Below are 26376 nucleotides of genomic sequence, written 5' to 3'. Positions count from 1 at the left end.
TGATCATCTGGTTGACCTTATCATGGAATTGCCCTTTAAATATTTATATTTTGCGCATTTAATCTATTTTTGCTTCGTAAGATTGTGTAAATTGGAACGATCGTGTAAATTGGAAAGAAAAATAGGTCGATTTTTGGTTATTTTTGCTGATTTTTAGAAATGTAAAGAAATTACTCTATTGAAGTAAAACTCGTATGATATATTAATGTTAGCAAGAGTTAACATTTACCCCCTCAAACATTTTAAAAATAAAATATTTTCAATTTCTTAAAAAGTTTCAAAAAAATCAATTTTTTTGTATTTTTGGGGCAATTTTGGAATTTATAGATATTAACCTAGGAGACTAAAATTTGAAGGGGTGATCTACTGATGCTAAAAAGCAACTTTTAAGACCCCAGGCTTTCGGAATTCGAAATTTTTTTTTTTCACTCCACCCTAGTGAAAATTTATTTTTTTTACTCCCCCTTTTTAAATTCTAGTGACACTGGGGGCGGGGAGACATTCCGGTGTCCCGGTTGAACATTTCAGAAACCTGGCAAGCCTATGCATCACCAACCTTACATTGTGATGCATCACATTGTTTATATATATATTAGCCGCCTTCGTAGCCCGGCTCGAGAAGAAAATAGCTTTTCTCGAAAAGAAAATAGTTGGCTTTAGAGGAAAAATTCTTAAGAGTAAATAATGATGTGTGTTTTTTAGAATGCCCAGCACTAGTACCCTATACAGTGAAATCCCGTTACAACAAATACAGATACAGTGAAACATCCGATACAACGAGTTAAACATTTGAACAAAAATTTATAAATATTTAGATAAGATGTGATTTTATTTTATGCTTTGCTTAAAGATAAGTTTACCATCATCATGTACGTTTTTAATGTAAAATAATATGTTAAACAATTACTTTTATTAACTATATATTAGTCATGGTGTATAAGATAAACTGCAAATTCTTAATTTTTTCTGAACTGGAATTTTGCAGTAAAAGCAATACTGCAAGAGTCTGAAAATCTGTTAGACACACAGAAAAAGAGATCCATATAGTTTAGACAGTTGAAGTTTAGATTGTATAATGCAGTGTAGTTAAATTGAGAGCAACACATTCTAAAAGTGCAAAATTAGTTTTAAAAATAAAATGATTTTAATCAATGATTTTTTAAAAATATATTTTTATCAGAAAGGCAAAAGTGACAATACAGTATTTTAACTAAAACTTCACGGAAACAGCATTAACATTTTTTTTGAACTCAGCAAGTTGATAAAAAACATTAAATATCTTTGTAAAAAACATTAGTATATTTTAAATAAAAAACATTAAATATTGTTTGATGAAACTTATATTCTGGTTTTATTTGTTTTCTAGTTTAAATTAAATATATATAACATTTAACTTTTTTAAAAATTAATTATTTCATTTTTTAAAAAACCAAATTAACCTTAAATTTAGTTTGTTTTGAAAAGCAATTTAATAAATTAAAAGAAAATAAGGCTGAAAATTTTTTGCCCTTTTTCAACTTAGGGCATATCTGCATTGCTGGGTCTCGCGATATATAGTTACGCACGGCATGGTAACAAAGACTTTGGCGTTAAAGATCAAATAATTCTAGCAAATCCCCAGTGAAAGACAATATTTTCCGATTTTAGTTTTTCACATCAACATAAAAAACAGTAAATAGAATATAAAAGTTTAAAAAGTAAATTTCTTGTAAGAATGAAGGCTTTCACGGCTGGTGTCCGTAAATTTTTTGTCAATAGCTTTTACTGATTTTTCAAAGGTTTTCTGCAATATATTTTTTTCAGAGTCAGGGGCGGATACAGAAAAATCTTTTGGAGGTGGCACGGGAAATTGTTTACCCCCCCCCCCCCCCCCCCCCCCCCGCCTTCGATGTTTCATAACAAAGTTTTGATGACTTTATTTTTTAATGTGCGTTTTTTTTTTTTTTAGAATTCCTTTATTTTTTAATGTGCGTGTTTTTTTTTTCTTTTTTTTTTTTTTTAGAATTCCTTAAGGTCAATGAATCTACTTCTAAGTACATGAATATTATGCACTAATATACTTCGAATGTGGACGGAATACATCTTTAACGTTTCAAGCCATTTAAATACTTAACCCAATATAATGTCACCGAGATGCTAGACAATGAGCGGCTTGATCTAGGAACATTGTCATAATGATTATAACACGAGGGCAAGGTTATTAAATAAACCCATACTTCTCTTGTTCAGTTTTTTAAAATTAATTTAATCATAACTTCATAACATATATAAGTTTCACTAAAGAATTCAGAAACTATTTCTGTGTGAATTTCAAAACAATTGCTTATTTGTTCTTAAAGCCATGATACAGTTGAGATAACATATTGATACTACATGCTGTTTCTATTAAAAATCATGGTTTTTCCAAGAAACCACCACATGATTTCTTTCATTTTGCATCTTTTATTAGCTGAAAAAGAAATCTATTATTTCGCAAATAGGTTCCTACATCAAAATGACTCTTTTAGGTGTGCCTACACATTTAAAAAAAATTTTAATTATTGATTCAATCAAAGAAGAATTAATAGACAAATCGTGATAATGTGGTCTCTTGAATTTGAAGCCAATGAGTTAAATGTATTCTGCAACTCTGGGCCTCTGACTCCAGTAATACTTCTTTATAGAGACGTACCGAGTACTCGGTAACTACTCGGTACTCGGCATACTCGGCCAATTTGCCGAGTACTCGGTACTCGGCCAAATTTTGATCAGATACTCGGCCAATACCGAGTAGTTGCAAAAAATTGAATATTGTCCAAGACAGATATTAAAATTTATAAAAAAGTGCAAGCATATTAAATATTCTGCAATCATTTTACAAGTCAATTTTAAATTTTGAGAATAATGAAGTTTTTAATGCTTTAATGGAATAAATCTTTATTTTAATGTCCCCAAAGTTAATAAAACTTATTTATTAAAAATTGTGCAAAAAAGGTGAGTATAGAAAATATGAAATTTTTGCATAAAAAATAGATTTTTGCTACAAACAAAAATTAGTTATAAGAAATATAAAAATTCCTTTGCTTAAAAAAAAGGGAAATAAAACAACATTAAAAGCATAGTGCAGGAACATTGCAGACACGTGTTTTCGCGTTACAGGAAATTCCTTTTTCAATGCACAAAATGTGAGCTTGTAGATTTAAAGGCATCCGACAAAAGTCGGACTTTTTTGTCGAATGTCTTAACATTTGTTAGCTCACATTTTATGCACCGATAAAGACGTTCCTTCTAACGCAGAAACACATGTGTGCAGTGTTCCTGCACATTTGCTTTTAAAAATTATTTATGTTTAGCGGACTAGAACTAAAATAGATTGGTATAGTTTGTCTTAATTCCAACTTGATCTATCATACCTTTTATTTATTTATTTTTAATTTTAAAAATAGTTTTTTTGTAAAATTTTTGACGTAAACAAAATTTTTTTTAATAATGCGAAATTAAATTTCAGCAGGAATTTAGTTTTAAAAACTTTTATATGGACAAAGAGGTCTATACTACTATTCCAATAAGTTCAAAATTGATCATGTGTGTGTCAGTGGTTCTTCTTAAAACATAATTGGTACTTGTTAACTCGGCCGAGTAGTGAAATGCCGAGTACTCGGTAACTCGGTACTCGGCCGAGTAGTGAAAGGCCGAGTACTCGGTACTCGGCTACTCGGCCAAAGTGCTACTCGGTACGTCTCTACTTTAGCAAACAAAAATGCTTTTATTCAAAATATGCTGTGTGTGTGTGTTCTTTTTAATTAGCTACGTAAAAAAAAAAGTGCAAAGGAAAGGTCAGTTAAAAAGTAATAATTAAAATAGTGAAATTAATTAATCCTTTTGGGGGGCACGTGCCCCCCCCCTTAAAATCCGTTACTGCACAGAGTATCTTTTCAGCTGAAAATAATTTCTTAAAAATATAGATAAAAATATCTCAAATAAAAATTATCACTGGTCAAAATTGGGAAAGCTAAAAAAGGTTATATTGAATTATTTTGTTCCATTTGGATTTCCCCCAAGAACAATATTTGCCAGTTTGAAAAATATGATTTTGCTTCAGACACAAAAAGATTGAAACATGTTATGCAAGGTAGTAAATAGATAATTAAATATTTCAAAGCAAATGAATATAAAATTATTGCGAAAATGAATGCAGTCTATTTATTGCTGAAGCTAAAACGATCTAATCACGTGAAATCGGAACCTTAAACGAATAAAAACAAAAAACTCATACTAGACCGATAAAATACAGTATATATACATAAAAACTACCAACTTTACACTAAATAAGTATTAAAAAGCAAATCCACATACGATTCATCTAGTAGAATAGTAAATCTATTCATGAAAGTAATTTAGAAACTTTTCATTGTGGCTAAAAAAAGCGACGCTAACTATTGAGCAAGTTTAATTAAAAGCATTTCATTAAACCTGACAATTGTTTTAAATAAATTTATATTTTTGTGGTCAAAGCCTATTCAATTTTCTTCTGTAATGCAAAAATGTACACGGTTTCTTCGAAATAATATTTATTTCCGAGCATTAATTTAAAAGACGAATTCATAAAACGGTATGAAGTCAATTTGTTTATATGTTTAAAAAAATCAAAACAAAAAAATCACATGATTAAAGCATAACAGATTAACTGACGAGAACTTTCAACATGAAGATGAATTATAATTCTAATAAACTTACCGTTATTTTTTTTTTCTAAATTTTATTGGTTTAATTATGATACGGAGGAAGGGGAAACTTCACTTATTGAATTTCCGGCAATGAAGCCCCATACATGCTACACTCCTTAAAATTTCCCGACATTTTTCCTCTTCATCATCTGCTGTTGCCAGTATTGTTCAATATATACAGGAAAAATATTGCAGCAGTCAATTTGAGTCGGCTTCGCCTGACTTCATTAACGAGGAAAACTCCTCCGTGGACTAGGCACGTGACATTGATGAAAATCTAACTCCCTTCGCAACTCCAGAGCTCGAATACGCTACCTTGTGGTGATTAATAATACTTAAGAAAAAGATAAAACATTTCATTCCACGTGTTTTCTTTGAGGTAAATTACAGGCTTTAGACAGTTTATGGTGTAATGTAATTCCAGAAGAATAGAAAAGAAAGCTTCCTACAAAAACGTTGACAAATTACTGTCATTCACCAAGTGTCAAAGCAAGTTATAAGTTAAGGCATGTGTTTGTTTTACCTTTTTCATCCGCCATTAGACAGTGGTTGCAGCGCCCCCTATAGTTTATTGGAGTTGCGACTTGCTTACTCCAAATTCTCCAAAGAATAGGGAAGTTTTCGATTTTTCAATTTTATTTTTATATGTTTAGAGTAACATGTATGAACATCATAGGTGAAAAAATTTTTGCGATACGATAAGTAGTTTTTTTTAAATTAATTTTTAAAGTTCAAGCTCTTGTGACGTCAAATGGCATAGGAAGTGACGTCATCCCCTCTTCCGATAGGGGAGAAGCGAAGGTCGCGCATTCGACTTCGAAGACGAAACGTAAAAGGCTTTCTCGCTGCTTTCTCCTCGCATTTAACCCCTCGCGTTTCTGGAACATTAAACCTCTCATCCTCTCGAAAATATTCGAATATCTTATTGGTGTTACTTGAGGAAGATTATTTAGATTGTGCTTTAACGAATCCGGCCTCCATCGAGTGTTCAAAAGGATTATTGAATTTCTAAAAAATAAAAATATCAGCGCGCTCAAAATGTTCCTAGCGAAAACAAGGGATCTTCGGCGGAAGGCTGCCCATTCGCGCCCTGTGACGTAGGCTCGTGACGTTTCAGAAGCGCGCACTTTTGCGCGTGGATTTTTAAAAATTCATTAAAAATCAACCACGGTGTTTTAAAATTTGGCGATGGTAAATTTTTCAGTTTTGAGGGTCGATTAACAATATCCAATAGCCAAAATATGAACATTTAATAGGTTGCAACTTCCCTATTGAGCAGTGAGGTGGAATTGATAGATAGCTAAGCAAATAGCATTCTAACCAGGGCCCGATTAAAATCTGAAATTAGAGGAAACTTGGACTCACTTTGGGGCCCCCACTTTGTTCGGGGAAAATTTTCAAAACGTTCTATGCACATTGATACAACACTGGCTAAATCTAAGTCTCCCAGAAGAACTCAGATTTACTTTTATTCCACCTTACTGACTGACAAATTTTGTTTTATCACATGCGTTGCACTTGAATACTCAGCAAATATATGTAATAGCATGTTGAACCATATTTGATGCTATACCAAATTAAATTACATAAAAGTACTTTGTAACAGAGTAGAATCAAGTTCTGCATTTGAAAATCTAGCTTATGACTACATTTTATCAAATGTGTCCTCACTTTCTGTAGTTATTTAATTCTTTCAAATATTTTTGTTTAGCAAGTTCTAAAGTTAGCAATCCCTTTAAAAAAACGCAGTTAAAAGCAGAAACCGGTATTTTGAAGCTCAGTTTTATAGTCATATTTAGGCCCCTGAAAAAATTTTGAGGGGAAGCTGAAGCTTCCAGAGCCTTTTGGGTAATCAGGGCCTGATTCTAACACGATTAAAATTCTCGATATCCACTGATTGTATTGTTACAATCAGGAGTGTTATTAAGGCGGAAGTCAGTTTTACATTGCATTTTTATGTTGAAAGGGTCTGGCCACAGGAAATTGAGATTGTTTTTAACACACTTCACAAAATTATAATTTGTTAAAAAAGGAGCCTTTACAAAATTCTGATTAATCGAAACAGACCCTTCACAAAATCTAGATTGGCCGAATTGGACCTCACACAATTCATTTATTAATAAAGCAGTACTCAAAATGCAGGGGTGTCCACCCCCCTTAATATCAAGGGTGCACCCCCTCCCCCCAGAAAAAAAGGAAGAGCCCCGAATAAAAAGAAAAAAAGACCTTCCCCCCTCTTAAAAAATTTCAATGGCGCAGTCTTTGACATGACCATTCCTCCCATTCCCCTAGGTGGACACCCCTGCAAAACGTCATAAATAAACTACCACATATTGATACATTACTTTTGGTTTCCATTTTAAAATTTCACAAAAAGATTTGGTTTTTCACAAAAAATGCATTTTAAGTTCACAAAACACAGGACCCTGTGAAAAATCATGGACAAACACCTGATTTTTATGTTTTGTTTCATAAATTTTTAAAGCTTCAGAATTTTTCCTATTTCCCTAAGGTCATCAAAAGTTGCATTTTTAAAAAGTGATATTGGAAAATTTCGAGAGAGGCTCAGACCGCCAATATCAGACTGTGGCGGACAGGGACCCCCAAAAGGATGACCCCCAAAGGACGCAAAAAAAAAAAAAAAAAAAAAGCTAAGGTGCACAGGTTTGAAGGCGCAAAAAAAAAAAAAAAAAAAAAGAAGAAAGTGGCCACGTTCAAGGACGCAAATAAAGTAAAATTATACAAAATAAAAACAAAAAAGGCGCACGGGCTCAAGGGCGCAAAAGAAAAACCTAAGGAGCTCAGGTTTGAGGGGGGGGGGAAACGAAGATGCTCAGGTTCAAGGGCGCAAAAAGAAGAAGGGGGAAAAAAGCCCTTCCCCTCGAAAGGTGCACACGTTCGAGGGCACAAAAAAAGCAAAGCTGCTAAGGTTTGATGTCGAAAAAAAAACTACAAAGTCGTACAGGCTTGAAAGCGTTAAAAAAAAAAAAAAAAAAAAATGAAGGTGCACAGGTTTGAGGGCACAAAAAAAAAAAAAAAAAAAGTGCACATGTTCAAGGGCACAAAAGAAACATACGAGGGCACCAGGGTGCGGATTTACAGTCTATTCAAGGGGGTGGCGATGGAAAACCTGTCATGTAGGGAGATGCCCCCCCCTTTAACCGGTATTTTGAATACTAAACGCCCCCTATCGCCCCACACAAACTTATTGCCCCTTTGAAGTGTTAAATCTCCCCTTTGCGGGCTATCACCCCAGGGTTGGAAACCACTGTTCTAAGTATAGTGCCTAGAAAGAATAGTGTGCCGATCGGCGCTTTTTCCCCTTCGATTCTTGAAGACAAAATGTATGAAAACCGCTAGAGGGCAGTGGGGTCGAGGTGTACGTTCAATTTCGCGGTGTTTACATTAGCAGACGCGAGATTTTGTTACAATTTAGTTCCGCGTTTCTCTTTTTTATCTTTATTTCGTGAATATTTCATGAAACAGCGTTTAAGGCTTTTAATGGAGGCATCAAAGTTTAATATTAGAAGAAATAAAGCTTCATCTTGTTTCGTACCAGGGTGCAAAAGTGGATACAAAACATGCAAAGAAAAAGTTTCGCTTTTTAAAGCTCCAGCAGATGAAGAAAAACTTAAGAAGGGGAACTCGTTAATTCCCAAGTTAGATAAAGTTTTTTGATAAATATTGCTCAATTTGTGCTCTGCATTTCGAAAAACATTTTATTGAAACGCATTATAAGCATATTATAAATGGTGAGGAAGTTTTGATTCCTCGAGGAAAACCTTTTTTGAAACAACATACTTTACTAAAAAAATACCAAAGCAAAGGTCCATCAGAAATTATGCAGTTAAGAAAAATGTTCCCTGTTTGAAAAAAATAAAACTTGATCTTTCCGCAGATGAAACTGAAATAACCACATATAAATCTATTATAAATGAAATTGTGCATATTAATTTGCCTAACGAATATTGGGTTTGTATGAAATTTTAAAAATCTCCAAATATTGTAGTTTTTGTATATAATGAAAATTATGTGGAAAATAATATTGACGATAAAAAGATCATTATTGAAGTAGAAGAAAATTTACCAATCAGTGCTACTATTTTAGTCAAAGGTGTAAAAGTAGATTATCCTGTTCTTAAATCAGTATCGGATGTCAAAACTTTTTATTGACGTTGACGCTAGAATCGTGTGCAATGGGATGGGTACATCAGAGGAATTCAAAATTGTGTTGCTTGTAATGAAACGAACTGAATATTTTGCTGATGGTTCATCTTTAAGACACTGTAAATGTCAAGGTTTTGTATTGAGTGAAAAATTAAGTTGTAATTTTTGTAAAAAGAAACATAAATATTTGTTGACACAGGGAGCTCTGAAAAACAAAAGAAATATAGCAAATTTACAAAGAAGTATGGTTGCGAAAAAAATTAAAAATATGCATCAAGTAACTTACCGTCTGAAGAAAAAATCAATGGATTTATCAAACAAATTAAAAGTTAAGGAAATTAAGAATAAGGCGAAACTTTCGAAACCTTTACAGTTAACAGCAAAGCAAAAATTAGCAATTGATGCTTGCGTTGCTGCATCCAATCGTAAAAGTTGCAATGGAATTTACTCATTGTTTCAGCATCAATGAATTACATTGTGATAGCATTTTGGATATGATTAGTTTCATCAATCCAGCAAAAATCCCAAAAGTTGATTGTTTACAACATCAAAATGAATTAACGCAAAAAATTGTTGTGCAGTTTATTATCACGAGGCTTAAACAAATAAATAAAAATCGTCAGTCGAAAAGAAAAAAAATCGCTTTTTTAAAGATGAGAAGAAATAACTGAAGGGTAATACATTAGTTGTCTATCAATTTGTAGACACAAAGACAAGGATGCTTTCGAAACAAAATTTTACACAATTGACTCTGAAAGTCTGATACTTATATTTTAAGGCAAATGTATTATCAATCGAGATGGCTTAGGGCGCCGTTTGTTGTTGTTTTTAATGCCACTTGGGAGACTCAAGCCCCATTCATGTATCTGTAAGTGACCGACCATAAGACTTTCGGACAAACGGAATTCACGAGCACGTAAGTTATATTTAAAATAAAAGTTTTTTTCTTGAATTTTAGCTTTTTAAAATCCTGTATAAAATTAAAAAGTATTATTGTTATCGCGTCCCTCGTTATCGAGATAAAAGGTATTTAAGTCTCCCAAAATTTTAAGAAAAGTGGCAAATTTAAACACTTGGCGAGAGATTGAAGGTACCAATTTCTCACAGACGATTTCCTCCTCTGCATGTGGCAGGACATCCATATCTACAGAGCGTGAGAAAGATGTCTGTCCCCATCGAAACTCGCTAAATTTGGAACAACGAGACTCGCTTTTCTTAAAATTCCCCATAGGCTTTAAAATCTCATATATCGACAAGGGGAAAATATTTTTTGCTCCCAAAAACATGTTCTTTTGATCGCTACTTATTTAGATTTTTTAATTGTAACACTGTCATGTTGTTTCCTAATTAAGGGTATCGAGATTCAGAAGCTGCGCTTCCTTTTAAAAGAACATTTTAAAGATATCATAAGCAATGTTAGACAAAGGAGAGGGCCGAGGAGGTGCCCCATTTGTTTTTAGTTTTTAAGGATACATTTCTTTCGCTATTTTACATATGAGATAAAAGATAAAGATACATAAATACTTTTTTTTGACAGTGATAGCGTCAGATTCAAAAACTACTTCTATTTCGACAACAAAACCGTTTGCTGACAAGTTCTAAAGAACGTTGTAAAAATAAGCAAACTAGCAGTTTGACATTGATGAGTATTACCGAAAATTCAACAAATAATCAAACCAGCTGTTTGCCAATTGCAGTTATTTGCAAATTAGTATGTAGTTATATATGTGATCGGAGCAAGTGGCCCAATTATTTTTTTAATGTAAGGAAAGTCCTTGAAAATTATTAAAAAAAAAAAAAAAAAACAAGTCGGAGTCGGTAGGTTTTCAAGCGACTCCGACTCTTCGACTCAGACTGAGAAGCCCTGATAATTTTAATTAGCTTCAAGAATTTAGATGCAGTTTTATTTTGTAACTAGCGGTACCCGCACGACTTTGCCCGAAGGAGAAAATTAAAAGGTCATTTGATTAGCCTGTATATTTACAAATAATGGATGATGAATTTCTCGCCAATTGGCAATGTTCATTCGCTCTTCCCATGTTACGATTCCACGTCAGGATAATTTCGTAATTTACTCGTCCATCTTATGATAATTCTGCTTCGGAAACTGTTTTTAAAATTTAAAAATAAAAAAAGAACAAAATCGAATTTTTGAAAAATCGCTTCGAAGTGCACACCCCCATGCTACAAACTAACTTTGTACTAAATTTCATGAAAATCGGCCGAACGGTATAGGCGCTGTGCGCGTCACAGGGATCCAGACAGAATTCCGGACAGAAATCCAGACAGAAAGACTCAGCTTTATTATTAGTAGAGAATAAGAGACGCGCTGTTATTGAATACTTAGGGGCCATTCATTAATTACGTAAGGATGATTTTGGCAATTTTTGACCCCCCCCCTCCCCCATGCAAGGGTACGTAAGAATCCCCCCCCCCCATTCTTATGTAAGACTCCATTTCGTTTTCAAAATGATAAAATAACAAATCTTGAATCGTTACATCACTGGAATCGTTATTAAATTAAACCTTTTGCGTAAAGAAATAGTTACTGAAAAGAATCTAAACTGAATGTTTTTTCGACTTTTTTTTTTTTTTTTTTTTTGATGGAATATTAATTACAAATAAAACATGCCGTACGCAATGCGACTCCTTTATTATATTTTACACTATAAATTCTTTGTAAAACAAATAAAAAAACATCTTATCCTAACACGTTTCTTACCTTCCAGAAGCAAATGGAACATAATCTCTGCCAAATCATTTGACCGCGCAGTTTCTAATGTGAAATATCGACTTGGAAAATATTATGTAAGAATGAGTTTGACCCTCCCCCCAAGTAAGGTACGTAGAGGCTTTTCCAACCCTCCTCCTCCTCGGGACCCTTACGTATTTAATGAATGGGCCCTTATAGTCTACTATTTTCATTGAAGTAAGGTAGTTTTATAGTAAGGTAATAAGGTAATTTTATATGCTTCAAAAAATAAACGAACACCCATGTAACAATTAGCACTTATTACAGAATTTGTCTTTTGCGCAGAAATAAGTTTAATCCGAAAAACGGGGCTTTTAAACTGCGAAATCAGCATGCAATCGCTGATTTAAAACGAGTCTGATTGAGGAGCATAACGTACTACTCGAGTGCAGCGCCACCTGGCTTTTCCTCAGATCTGACCTCACTTTTTCCCCGCCGATCGGCACACTACTCTTTCTAGGCACTATAGTTCTAAGTAATAGCGAAATGTATTATCATACCAGTATATTGTAGTCCATGGAAGAAAAAGGTTGAAAGAAACATATAAAAATTATTAAAATTTAAAAAAAAAGGGTGGGGAGGGGGCGAGTTTAGTTTCAAATTAAAAAGTGTTCGAGGGAGTAAAAAAAAGAAAAGGGACATCGGTTTGAGGACGCAAAAAAAAAAAGAAAAGAGACCGAAGTCGCACAGGTTTGAGACCAAAGAGAGATCTAAAATATAAAAAAAAACCCAAAGGTGCACAAGTTTGAGGGCGGGGGGGGGGGGGAAAAACGGAAGGTGCAGAGAGGGTGTTTGGGGGCGCGCGCATTGGCACCCCAGTCCGCCTCTGTCACCAGAATCTTAATTTGACTTTCAATTCTGAAAAAAGTTGGAAGGGAGTACCAACTTAATCCCTTTCCCTAACATTACGAAAAAGTGCATTAATTTGAGATTTTTGACGTCAATGTTGAAAATTTCTGCTTACCATGTAGACCTCCTTACCTTCGTCTCTTTAACACTACAAAAGAGGGACTTAAGTTTCGAAAACATTTCGAGAGAAATCTCTGGATCCTTCTTTTGACATCATCAAAGATGGAGCCGCCTTCAGAGCAATAAATTACTCAGAAAAATAATTTCTGTTTTAACGTTTTATAAATTCACCGTAATTATGTTTTCCCCCTCTTTCTCTTTTACTCTTTTTAATTAAAATTTGATATAGAGTTCAAGGAAGAGCGATAGTATCAAGTTCTTTCCCTGCCGCGGAGAAATCGAAGATTTTGTCCCCCCCCCCCCACCCCCCTGCAACAAAATCTGAGGGGTTCCTAACTAGAGGCCAGCAGTGTATATTTGCAACGTTAAGTCTTTAGTGCTATTTTTTTTCTTTCAATTTCTTGGGCCGTTGGGACCTTGCAATGCGGGGTCTGCACGTTCGCAGATTGTTCACTGATTAAATTGTCTTCTTCATTAATTAACACTACGAAATACGTTGTCAAGATCGTAGGTTTTTTTTTTTTTTTGCTCTTTCATTATTTTCACGGTTTAACATTTTTATAGAAGTGTTTAGCACTAAAATCGCGCATTTTCCATTTTCATATAACAATAACTTTCCACCCTATGTTACAAAATTAAAACATGCTCTTTTATGTATTGTTTCGTATGTTAACATCATAGCTTAAGTGCCGACAGCCCAGTTATGACATCCTGACTCGTTTCGTCCTTGTTATAGACTCATCAATTTGAAATAGACAATAACTGAGCAGCAGGCAAATGCTATTTCATTAAAACTGAGCTTACAAACAAACCGTTTGCTGTTGGTATTTCAAATGCTGTTCAGCCTCAGCCTTGGCTTGAAGGCAGCAACTTATTGCTTATTCTATAACATGTTTTCTCAAAAGAGACAAATTTAACAATTGTTGTTGTTTTGAGATTTTTAAAAACTTACTAGGGTAACTATTCAAGGGGAGAAGTGACGTGATAATATTGATTAAACGAGGGGTGTAATATATGTAAGGGTAAACAATGTAGAGGGGACCTCATAGATGCAATTTGTGACAGGCGACAAAATTTCTGCGCACACCCCATCCCTTACTCCTTGGAAAAAAATTTAAATCACAGGTCTGGTGCACCTTAACATGAAGATTAGTCTGACTTTTCAATTGAAATTTTTTTGTTATTGTGAACAAGCAACAATACTTCATGAAAAAACCTGTTTCTCCAACAGTTGGTTGTAGCAACCTTATGTTGTTCTTCCTGTTGCAACCTCTTATTTTCAACTATTTTTGAAGTTGACTCTTCCAAGTACAAGCTTCAACAACCCCGAGTAACAACTCAAAAGTTCAAAAAAAAAAAAATCCAGCACCTGCAGCTCCTGGCATTTATTTGAATGTTGACGTCTTGAATTCCAAATATGCTTTTCGCAATCACCGATTGTGATAGGGCTCTATTCGTTAGGTTTCTTGTTTCTACAAATGAAATGGAATGGATTGGTGAAATATGACTGGTGAGTTTCTAGATTAGGTAATACAATGCACATCAATGAAAAAAGAAATGGTAATTAGGATGCGGTAACAGAGGTATGTGAATATAACAGTCACTTTGCACACTTATTTTTATCAAGATCATAATTGCAATGTATGTTATTATAGTATTTTTATTTCTTATAACTTAAATGATGGGAATTAGTAATCTGGAAAGTTTTGTATTTAGATGAAGTTTTGCTATTAAGTTCATATATATATTTGTTTTACTTGAAAAAACGTGATTTTACACACACACGAAAACATCTTTTACTATAAACCTGCCTTTAATGAATGCGAACAATTTGTAGCAATGAGGAAAAAAATTAGTTTCTTTAAATAAACATAAAAACAAGCTAGACTTATTTTCGTTGTCATGGTAATCTGAAAAATCATTAAGAATGACAAAAACGATCAGATGAGGTAATTAAGCAATTGATCATTGATCAATAAGTACCAATTGAAAGAGCATAGAGAATCATGTTTTTTGTCAGGCTAAATCATTAGCTTTCATCTCATCGTTATCGAAATATGAGGTTTTAAGCTTGGGAGACATTAAAAAACAGCCATTAAATTTAGCTAGAATTAGATATTCTAGCAATTGAAATATAAATATAATACAAATACTTTTTTAAAGGTAATTTTGTGTTTCTTAATTCATCATAAATTGTTTTACACGCAGGTAAATAGTTTCTGCGATATGAAGCGAAAAACACGAACAGAATCCAAGAGGGTGATACGAGTTTACTCTACGTTCGGTCATATATTGGCAAACAAGGCGAAAACATATTCATTTGAACACAATTATGTATGAAATTTGTGTTTTGTTCAAAAAATAAATCAAGGTAGAAATTTGCAGATGGGTTTTGTACTTAAAGGCTATGATATCTTTACTAGTTCTTTTTTTTTTTTTTTTGACAAATGCTGTTTCTGCAGAACTTGAGTCCCAATATCATTTACAGTGATGTCATTTGAAAGCTAGTGGGGTGGACAAATTTTTAGTAGATTTTAGCGCCAATTCAACTTTGAGTACTTTGAATGTTTCAAAGCTTGTAACTCGCTGAAAAATGTAACTATCTTGATTAAAAAATTGTCCTTTTATAGGATTCTCTCCACTCTTTTCCAATGTGTATTTATTTAGTGTGTAGATTTCCTAGGAATTTCGGAAATTGTTCTTAACTTCGGAAATTTGTTTTTAGGCTCATGTTTCTTCTATCTACCCAAACTTGTTTGCAGTAGCAAATTAACCACGATAATGAGTGGTTCTATGCTCCACTTGGGCTCTTCTAACACCCCCTTTCATGTGGCAGATTAGATCAAATTCACCTTGTATAGATAAAATATACATCTATAGATAAAATATACACTGTCTACTCGGTTCTAATTGCATATATACATATATGTTGTGTATGTACAGTCGAATCTCGAAGTTTACAACTCAAATATTACTTTATCTCAAAGTTTCCATCGGGTTCCAAACTCTTGAGATTGTTGTAGAAACTTCCCATAACTCGAACTACCAATAACTCAAACGTATTAGCTGGTCCCTTGGGACTTCGAGTTATTGAGAGTTGACTGTATATGGATTTGGTTAAATGAGTATACAATTCAACTTGGATAAATCAATGATTTATTGAGTCAGTTACATATTTTCGTACAACCAATTTATAAGTGTCAATTCAATACTATTTCAGTATCAAATTTAGAATGGTCACCCATGGTAACTTTGAGCCATTGCGGTTAAATTTGCACCACACCAAATTTTTAAATATATGAACCCACTAACCAATGTTATAATTATAAGTTTTTTTTAAGTGATTGAAAAGACATTTATCACATTGTGATATTCAACACAATATTATAAAAGATAGAAATCTTAGTGAAGGTTGTGAAGAGCAATGAGAGAGTTTTTTTAGCACAAATTTTATTTTTGTGCATTAAAGTTGCATAAGGTTTATTAAAATAATTTATTTTGCACCTCATTTCTGATGTGGCTCAAAGTTACTCTAAATGGGAGAACAGTTAAAAAGCAGGGTAATATTTCATTTTAACATTTTAAAAATAATTATATGCTTTAAATTTTGGATAACTATACCCTATTCCAGGAGTGTTTCTTATGCTTTAAACAAAAAAATACAGTATAACTATTAAAATAAGAGTGGAGCAGTATAAAACACAGAAATAACGGCTCAAAGTTAGCTTGAATGACTGCACTTCATGACCGAAAATCCTATCCACTATTACAAAAGATAAATATAAGTGTAAACACAAAAACCAAAAGTAAATGACTTTCTGAAGTGCAAATACATTCTTAAAAAGTACTTTTAAATTTACCACCGTTGAACCATTTTTTTTAAAACACTTACTGAAGTAAATGCTTTGGCCACAACTTAAATTAAAAAAAAAACATGTCAGAAAAACACAGGCAAAATAATGACAACAGCAGTAATAATGAAAAGCAGAAATGCACTAAAAATTTTTTATTTGAACTGATGATTTCATTTTTGCATATTGAAAATATTTTGCATGAAAACCCAAACTTGGTGGGAATTTTCAAAGAATGAAGATGTAGATGAAGATCCCAGCAAGATAAGTAGTCTTTGGTACTTTTTAAAATGAACTTAAGTCAAAATTACGAAAATAATTATTTCACTATGTTTCTGATACTCCACTGTTAATTTATGCTTAAAAATAAAAGAACTGGTAATGAAAAAAAAAATCCTGCAGATGACACAAAAGTTTTGTTAATTTAACATATCAAGCAAAATCAAAAAATGTTGATCACAATTTTTCAAAATGACTTTAAGTACAAATAATTGTTCTGGAAGGGCACCGTATGCCACAGTTGTATATATGATGTTTGTATTTAATTATTTATTTTAGTATAATCGAGTCCTAAAAATTGCATTATTAAAATTTCAAAGCACAAAGGTGAAGTAAATGAAATCATAAACTTTATAAATATATAAAACTATTAAGAATGTCAAAGTATGACTGTTAAAATGTGTAGTAACTTTTAATACAGTAAAATTGCTTTAATTTTAATACAAAATTACACAATTTTATGGTATAAAATTAACAATGCATAATATTTACAGGCTGATAGACTATAAATACAAAATAAATATCTATATAACATAGGAGCGATTTGAGTTATTTAGGTAAAAGATAGTCATTAAGAACAGTCACTTTCAGAGCTTCTTTTTTTTATTTCTTCAATTAGTTTATTACGAGGCACTTCCACCTAAAAAAGTATTTAAAAGGAGAAAAATATTGTTTAATATAGCAAAACTTAAATGAAACACAAAACTCAGAATCAGCAAAAAGAATAAACAGATAAGTTACGTACAAAAATTGAACAATAAATTGAAATACTTTATGCATTGATTTAGTGTAGTATAATGCAATACAGAATGCAAAACTTCATAATTTAGAGAAATTGCTTAGGTTAACATACTTTGATTTCAGTCAAAAAATGCTACAAACAGAAAAAAAAATATTGGTTTCATGTACCCAATTGCAGTAACGTTACTAAGAGTGCAACCCACGTAGGGTAGAAATAAATAAGAAACACTTTTGATGTTACTCTACTTTGTTGTGGGTTTTTATGCCAAGCTATATGGTCAAGTAGTTACGGCTTCTGTCTTTTTTACCAAGACAACCCAAACTCAACCCCCTAGCATGTGCATAAAAATGAAACCACGACCTCTCACAAAGTAGGGAGATAAGGATGTTTTCAGTAAGTTACCGCCCTATAGCCAGGGCTAAGGCAAAAATACATGAAATACACCGCCAGCTCAGTCATTCCAGCCCAGGACTATCTTCCAGTTGAACCGAACCATTGTTTTGGTCACTTGTCTGGTTAGTGCTAATTTTATATTAGCTTCCAGTTTGTTTGGCACTTTTGGCTTCCTTAAAAGGTTTTTCACCTCCAGCTCAGGCACTTCCTATGCCGAGCTGATGAGTGCTAATAAGCACGAAATTGCAGTCCTCGGCTGGAAATGACTGAGCTGGCAGTGTATTTCAGATAAGGATGTTTCTGGCTAATGTTTCACCTGATATGCCAGGGGTGCCCACACCTTAAGAGCAAGGGTGCACCTCTTCTAAATATCGCGATGAACCACCCCAGGGCGGGGTCATTGCAACAGAATTATGATGAAAACAGAAAGGTATTTTTCTGTCTTAAAAAAGAGAAAAATGTCTCTCAACCCTCCCCTCCTAAAAATTTCAATGCCACAGTCTGCGCCATTACCCCCCTAGGTGAACACCCCTGGATATGCACCAAGCTTTTCCAGAGCATGAACAAATTCAAAGCAGAAGTAAGAAACTATTGGCGTGATATGGATATTCTGGAAACGAAAGGTTTAAAATAAAATGGTAGTCTTTATTATTTTTACGATATAACTTGTTAAAAATCAACATTAAATTATGTCTGACCTTGAAATTTGGTTTACAAAGTCATTTAAATTGTCTCGCAGCTATTCAACATGTCATAGCTCTGCTTTGTAACCAAAAATATCAATTACATGCAGAAAACTGTTAGAAATCCTAAAAAATGTGACTGATCATTGAATCCAGTAAATACGAAGACAAGGTATACTGGTCTACAGGCAATGTGTTAGTGGCTAACTTAAAATTAACCACAATGTATGTTTCTACCACAATTCAACAAAGGCCTAAAAGTATGTATTGTATATAAAATTTGCACAATGTATCGGAAGAAATATTTTAAACAAACTTATTGCGCATCCAAGAACATTTTACATAAATGTAAATGCATAATTTTACTAAGCTATGTCTAAATAAAATTTAAAATGTGGCTTAATTTTGAATGTGATTACAATGTTGGCAGTTTAGTTACTGATCTCAGACTAGCAAACTACTGAAGACTTTCAACAATGATTTGCGTTAAATAGATTAATATTGGCGATACCTGATGAGAGTCTTATACAGAAACAAAATTAAGGAGAAAGGTCATTAAAATTGAAGACTATTTAAATGCTCTGATATGATTCCTCACCTCTTCCCTGGTGTCTATGTCTCTTAATTTCACTACTCCTTTCTGAAGTTCACTTTCTCCAATGATTATGGCCCATGGAATACCACGACTTTCACAATACTGTAACTGATCCAGTAATTTTGGATTTAACTTGTATGATTGTTCAGCCTGCAAAATTATATTAATGCATGTAAAAGAAGCAGTCTAAAACTTTGTACAATGAAATAATCAATTAATTAGGACTTTAATTTCAAATAATCTAAATAATTTCTCACCAAAGTGACTCAACTGTTGAAAGTAAAACTGAAACCAAAACTTCATAAATTGATTGGAAAAACGAACACAAAAATAAAAACAAATACATTATGATTTCAATCCAAAGAAAGGAAATGCAACATTCTACTATTTTTTCATGCAGCAAGTATTATTTAAATAAATTATTTAGAAAATGCCAAAAAATATATAATTACTTTTAAGTTTATTATTTAGATTTTCTTAGAAGATATCTTTTTAATAGGAGAAAAATTGTAAATAATTCTAACCCCAGTGGCAGAAACGCTGCGACAGCGACACGATGACATCTGGACAGGGCAACATTGTTGCAGACAACGACCCCCCCCCCCCCCCTCTCACGACTGTCCTCCCTAAAAGAATAAAATTTATCCGTCCAGGGAAAAAAAAGTTTATCTGCAGAGAAAAGAAAGGAAAAAAAGCTGTCCGATCTTTCTCACATTGTTTAATGAAAAAGCAAATGTCATGTCAAATCAAAATAACGCATATTTCTGTGTGCATATATCTATATATATAAAAATGGAGTTTGGTAAATTTGTTCCCTAAGATCTCAGAAACTGCCCGGCAGATTTGGCTGAAACTTTCACCGTTTGTTCTTTTTGGCACTGGGGAGGTTTGTAGACCAGTTCGAAAAAAATCCGACTGATAGTTCCTTTTTTATTCTAATTTGTTCAAATTTTCGCATAAATGCCCCAATATGACGGTGAAAAAATATGTGCACATATTAAAATTATGTGTCCATCGAAAGCGCTTATTTTTCTGCTGAAGATGGCATCTGTTAGAAAGTTCTAAGTTGTATGAAAAACGAGTTATGGGCTTTTTTGTTCCATGTTCGAAGGCTTTCCTCAATACAATTCATTTTTTAGTGTATCATCTCAACTCCCAGTTCAAAGCTAGAATTGTTGAATATTTTTGTGTTTCGTCTGACTGTTAGAGGCTTTTCTCAAGTCAAATCTTAAAGTAACGTTTTTTCCCCAAGATTGGCTAATAATAACTAGATTTGGCTGATTATTTTCCATTTAAACGGAACTTCAATTGTAATTACTGGTTTTTTTTTATATTTATTTGTGCTGATTGGACACTTAATCATTACCCAATCTAACAGCAGAAACCTCTCCAAAATTTATGTAGAAAGATTTCAGTAGCGGATGCATTTGGCATTTTTTTCAACTGTCGCGGTTTTTGAAGCCAAAGACTATGTAATAATGTTTGTCAGCTTTCAGAATGTAAACAAAATATCGCCAATCAAAGAATCTTTAAAAACTTTTTTTACTGTAAAATAATCCAGCAACTAAATTAGGCAAATCCATAAACAGCACAAAAACTTCCATTAATGTGACTTTGTGCACAAATTCAAACCAACGTCAAATTTTACTACTTATTTTGGAAACATTACGGATGAAATTGTCTAGCGCCATTTTATGGTGACCAAAAGTATTTTAGCATATGGCAACAATATCTCTTTAACAAAAATTAGTAACATACCGTTTTACAAAGTAAGGAGGGGGAGCATTATCCAAGGTATCCCAAAACGATTTCCGCGAATTCGGTAATATTTTAAATCGCACCAAGAACCCACAATAATTGAAAATTTCCAAAATAACTAAATCAAGTTTAAGGGGATCACGGGCGCGCGGCTACATTTTTTTAAACAGTTCGTTCTTCAATAGACATGCAGAGAAGGTAAGACTCAATGTAAAAAAAAAAAAAAAAAAACAGTATTAACTGATAAATCTTTTTAAACATGTGAAGTTTAATTTCATGTTTCAGAAATTCTCCACATTTGTATACGCTTAAATTTCGTGTTTTCGTTTCTAAATGAATACTATTTTGCTCTTTTTACTTACTGCTACTTTAGTTTTATGAGTAAGGAAGAAGCTAGATTTTAAATCACGTCAAAAAGGTGTGTTTTAAGTTCTTTCACTTAAAACAGAAAACAAATGCAAGTAACGATTGTTTCTCATAATTATTGCTAACCCAGGCAACGCCGGGTACTTTTGCTATTAGTTTACATTTTTCTTTGCCAAAGAAAAAACATCCGCTTCACTTGCAAATGGGCTGGGTTCCGGTAGCGTGGTGGCTTGGCGAGTTAGGCGCTGAGCAGTTCAGTCTAGGATTTTATCTTTAAAGCAACCGTAAATGTAATTCATTGTTTTGGCGATTTGTTTTGGAAGAAAAGAAACTTTTGATTTGCTTTTATCCGAGTGAAATGTACGACATTTTCTTCTTTTTTTCTAACGATGATTTTTAAATGTTCCACTGGATGTTTTTTGAGCAATCACGATTGCTTATTGTTCTCATTTGACAGTCCTTGACGTTGGGATTATTTTTCAGCTTGGACCAGCAGCACCACCGCCCACCGGCGCTGCGGCGGCACGGCTGCTCTGTTCCTGAGCACTGTCCCCCGGAATCCACTTCTGCTGGGTGGTGGCGTCCATGTCCTTCACACGCATGCTCATACACACTCGCCAACGCGTGAGCGCCTTTACACACATACACAGGCCTACGTGCACACACTTAAGCCTGCACACACACAACTATACACACATAACCACCCAGGAGGAGGGACATGCTTGGGGGGGGGGAGCCATTTCTAGAAACAATAACTCTAATGAGTAGGGTCTTGTCGCAACTCGTGATTGCGAAAAACATAATTTGAATTCAAAGTTTCAGAATTCAAATTAGATTTTTTTTTTTCGTTAGACGGATGGATTATGAGAGCGTGGTTGCTGGGCGAGTTTGGCGATAAACAATAGAGTTGCGGAACTATTTTTACATTTGAAAGATATTATTTGATATCTTTTTTTTTTTTGTTTATTTGCGAAATATTTTAAATTGTAGTAAAAACCGCTTCACTCGCTAAATAGAGTTTTAAAGCAACTGTAAATTTAATTTAATGATTTGACGAAAAGTTTTAAATTCCAAAGAAACCTTAATAGGTTTTTTTTTTCTTTGAAAAAATGTGTACGCATTTTATACAAAGAAAAATGATCATTTTACATCAGAGGGGGAGAGGGCGTCAATTTTTTTTTTCATTCAACGGACTTCCATTAAGTTTTTAGCACGGGCATCGCTGTGCGGGTACTGCTAGTATATATATAAAAGGTCAGTACACTTCTGTGATGCAAGTGATAAATAACTAACATAGTGAATAATTTTGGTTGTTTGTTTTAGCATATCTTTATTAGCAGTGGTGTTGTTATAAAGTTCTCTGAAAATACAATGTAAGGACTTTTTCTTCACTTAAAATAGGGTTTCCAGCTATAAAATTATCGCCATTTAGCATCTGGTGTTAAACCTTGACTCATCCTATCCCCCCCCCCCTCCGACCCCGAAATTGTTTTACTTTAATAAACTTTTTCATTTACCATTTTTATACTTTTACTGCCATCATTTTGAAAATTCAATCTGTTTGCATCCGATATGAGAATCGAATTTTTACTCTCTTTTTTCAAGCTGACTTCGCTTCATATGGAGGCAAATAAACGTCTATTAAAACCATCATTTCAAGATTTTAAAACAAAATTCAGTTTTTGTTTATGAGTAAAAATTTAAATGCTGAATAGATGGTTTCATTTTAGTTTTGCTGCAACTATGTCAATAGATATTAATGATACGTTTATCATAGGCCTCTAAAATGCAATTCTAAAATATTTTTTTTTAAATAATTCTTTTATGAGCCGTTTTTAGCAATCTCTTTGCATCTGCTTTGAGAATCAAATTTTTGATGTTTAGAACACTTTGTTAAGAGGTAAACAAATAAATTCTTCTTTTATTTGTATTGAAATCTCGAAGTTTAGAAGTTTTAAATGAAATTCTGAGATTTTTAAGAGTTTCAAAGATGCTCAACCACTACTTGATTTTTTTTTTTTTTTTTTTTTTTTCAATTATTTTAAATGTGTGAATATAAAATTTCCAATAAACATTTATAGCATAATTTAATATAATGTGGAATGATGCATGAGTATTAATATATGTAACGGGCTCCTATCTCCCAGTGAGTGATGCCGCTGCGCCCTCCGCCCCCCCCCCCTACTGAAAACCTTCAAGAATGATATTATCTATTGAAAAATAAAGAATACCACAAAAAAAGAAAACCACTTTGAAAATTCGTTTTACACTCCCCCCCCCCATACACAAAATTATTTGAATTTTCTCAAAATTAATTGATTTTTCAAAAAAAAAAGGATTCTGTGAAAAATCCTGGACAGACTCCTATTCAGTAGTCAGCACATGTTTGCAAATATCAGGTGCCTACTAAGGACAGGGGGTGGGGGGCCATCAGATTGCAGGGTTGAAATTTTTAAGTGGCGGGGGGAAGTAATTTGAGCAAGATTTTGGTCTCAGTTTGGGAGGGGGGGTCTCGTTCTTGAGAGGATAGTGCTTCTTAGAACTTAGGAAGGTGCACCATTGTCTTTGGGGGTGGGGTAGGGTCACCTCCTGACATGTTTTAAATAAAATTATTTGAAAAGACTACTTTACTTTTTTTTTATTGAAAACATTTGAGAAATTTTGCAGACGGGTTATGAAGTTCTAAAAGCTTGTCGCAGACAGCTACAAAACTTTTTGCCACTGGGATTCTAACAGCAAATCAAATTAGCTATGAATATAAACTAGAAAATTTTACGGAAAAGGTCAAAATTAAATTAATCCGGATAATGGCAATAATATAACAAGTCAAACTACGGGATGAAACCAAAAAGAACTCATTAATGTAATTAATGCTATTGTTCACAAACCATACAATTTAGAATAAATTAATTTCAAATAAAATTTTACTTTTATTCCTGCATCCCACATTTCTCGACACAAAAGCATTCTTTGATGGGCTAATTTCTTCTGGGCTGTTGCAACGTACACCTCAGTTTCAGTGGTTCGTATCTTCTTGTTATTTGCCTAAAAAATGCAAATTTTATTGTCATAGCACAAAATATTCCACAAAACGAAAATACCTGACATTAAACAAGCCCTGACAAGAAAATCCTCAATTTCTGTTACAAACTTTGAGAAGGATAACATGCCTAGGACCAAGCTCTGCATAATGTCTCATTCTAATTAATGTATTTATGCAATTTAAAATGAATTTATAGCACTTCAGATATTTGATATGTATGTCAATATTAGCACATAGGCTCTACATATCCAAATTTTTAAACTTTACTTTTTGTTGATACATAAACTTTCAGAAGCTTTTATTAGGGATACACCTATAAGCAAATTGGCCAATTACTGATTAATCATCAGCCAATTGATTCTAATGGTTATGATTTTATTTATTACAACTTTTTCATCACTGTTTCTTTTTTTTTTTTTTTTTGAATTTATAATTTTGACCTCTCAAAATCAATTAACAGCATGTTCATTTCTGAAGTTTCATGATTGAATGCTCATTTTCCACCATTTTCAAGTTATATATATATATTACTGAACCCATTCGTTCATGAACGACTCATCCCTAGAATAAATAAATAAATATATATTACTTATAAATATATATAAATAAATATACCATTATTTAATTCGATCTGTAACACTTCCCATACCTTACACTTCAATTTTATTTGAGAGTTTTCCTTTTTTTTTTCAGTAAAGAAGTTTTTTCCTTCCTTTTCATGAATCAAAAGGCGAACAAAAACTGAAATGTAGATTTTACAAACCTGTAACTTTGCTTCCATAAGAGCAAAAATTCTTTCAATTCCAATACTCATGCCAACACATGGAACATTTTTGTTCTTTGAATCGAACATTCCAACTAAGTTGTCATAGCGACCACCACCAGCAATACTTCCAACACTTGATGATTCGCCATCTGCATCAGTTAGATGAACAGGCTCACCTGAAATAATAATATGTTACTTTTATCTAAACCAAGTTTCATTAGATTGAAATATATAGATTCAAGTATCAATTAACAGTAGGAGACTCCTTCATTCCATAAAACAGTGATTTAACTGCCATTTGTGAGCAACTTCACAAAAGTCTATAAGATTAGGACGGACAGCTGTTGTTCGTTCCCCCCAAGATGATAAAGGAGGGTGAGAGAAACCTACAACTTTTTCAGTCCTAAGTAAAAAGGTAACAAGTAAAAATAAAAGGTAGGCAACTGCTGGGAAAAAGTACCTTCACAAAAATCCTACTTGCACAATTGAGGCAGTGAGAAGCAAAGGGATGCAAGTGGATATTTTGAAGTTTTGAGTAAAACACGTTTAAAGATCAGCTCCTAGGTAGGCTTTCATTGAAATTTTTTTTTCTAAATCATGCTGTACAGCAGCAGCCACCAGGGCTACTAGTACAATCTCTTGCCCCAAGACAGAGGAGAGGTTCACCTACCATGTGCACTGGTTATCTCCAAACTTTTAATTTTGCTACTTGCATACGTGCCAACCTTCGAAGAAAAAAAAAACAGGAGATTCCACTAGAGGTATATAGGAGATTCACCAGCGACATATCTTCACAACAGAAGCATTAAATTATGCTTTTAAATTACACGAATACTAAATTTAAAGTGAAATGGGGATTTTTCAAATGTAAGCAAATTGGTAGTAGCAAAAAAATATACTGCAAAGGAATAAACCAAATAATAAGGCGTGAATTTGCTTTAAGTTTCATACATTCCCTCGTCTCTACCAAAAAAGTAGCTACAAAAATTTACTTACTAAAATCAAAAAAAAAAAAAAAAAAAAAAAAAAACACAATATATAATGAAAATGAAATATAAAATAAGTAGGTATAGAGTAGCTAGTGATGTGTATTGGGTAAATACCCAGTGGGTAGGTAAATATTTTTTGGGTATTTACCCAAGGCCTGGGTAAATACCCAAAAACTAGGTATTTTACAAAAAAAATGCAAAAAGTGAACGAGGAATTTTTTTTAAAATCTAAATATGAAATAATTGGTAATTTTGATACATACATATGTATTACACAGTTTATAATTTTTTTAATTGAAAGACTTAATGAAATTATG

At 33.1% G+C, this 26376-nt stretch overlaps 2 protein-coding genes across 3 annotated transcripts in view; both read right to left on the bottom strand.

Annotated features, from left to right (window-relative positions):
- LOC129226037 (phosphatidylinositol 5-phosphate 4-kinase type-2 alpha-like) overlaps positions 1-4832 on the bottom strand; it is a 37760-nt gene extending 32928 nt beyond the window's left edge. The window contains exon 1 of the mRNA XM_054860614.1: positions 4717-4832. The gene's annotated coding sequence lies outside the window, so the exon portion shown is untranslated. The remainder of the gene's footprint in view (positions 1-4716) is intronic.
- Positions 4833-15733: 10901 nt separating this feature from the next.
- LOC129225549 (histidine--tRNA ligase, cytoplasmic-like) overlaps positions 15734-26376 on the bottom strand; it is a 37881-nt gene continuing 27238 nt past the window's right edge. The window contains exons 8-11 of one of the 2 annotated variants that reach the window (XM_054859994.1): positions 25068-25246; positions 24190-24306; positions 19141-19287; positions 15734-17364 (exon numbers count right to left, since the gene is read on the bottom strand). In XM_054859994.1, the coding sequence (XP_054715969.1) occupies positions 17296-17364; positions 19141-19287; positions 24190-24306; positions 25068-25246 (512 nt within the window). In that variant the 3' untranslated portion in view covers positions 15734-17295. The remainder of the gene's footprint in view (positions 17365-19140; positions 19288-24189; positions 24307-25067; positions 25247-26376) is intronic. The other variant, XM_054859993.1, reaches the window with a different exon arrangement.

This window comes from Uloborus diversus, chromosome 7 (genome assembly GCF_026930045.1).
Source record: "Uloborus diversus isolate 005 chromosome 7, Udiv.v.3.1, whole genome shotgun sequence".
NCBI lineage: Eukaryota > Metazoa > Arthropoda > Arachnida > Araneae > Uloboridae > Uloborus > Uloborus diversus.
The sequence above is the reverse complement of the archived record's forward strand: the minus strand, read 5'-3'. Positions and strand labels throughout refer to the sequence as shown.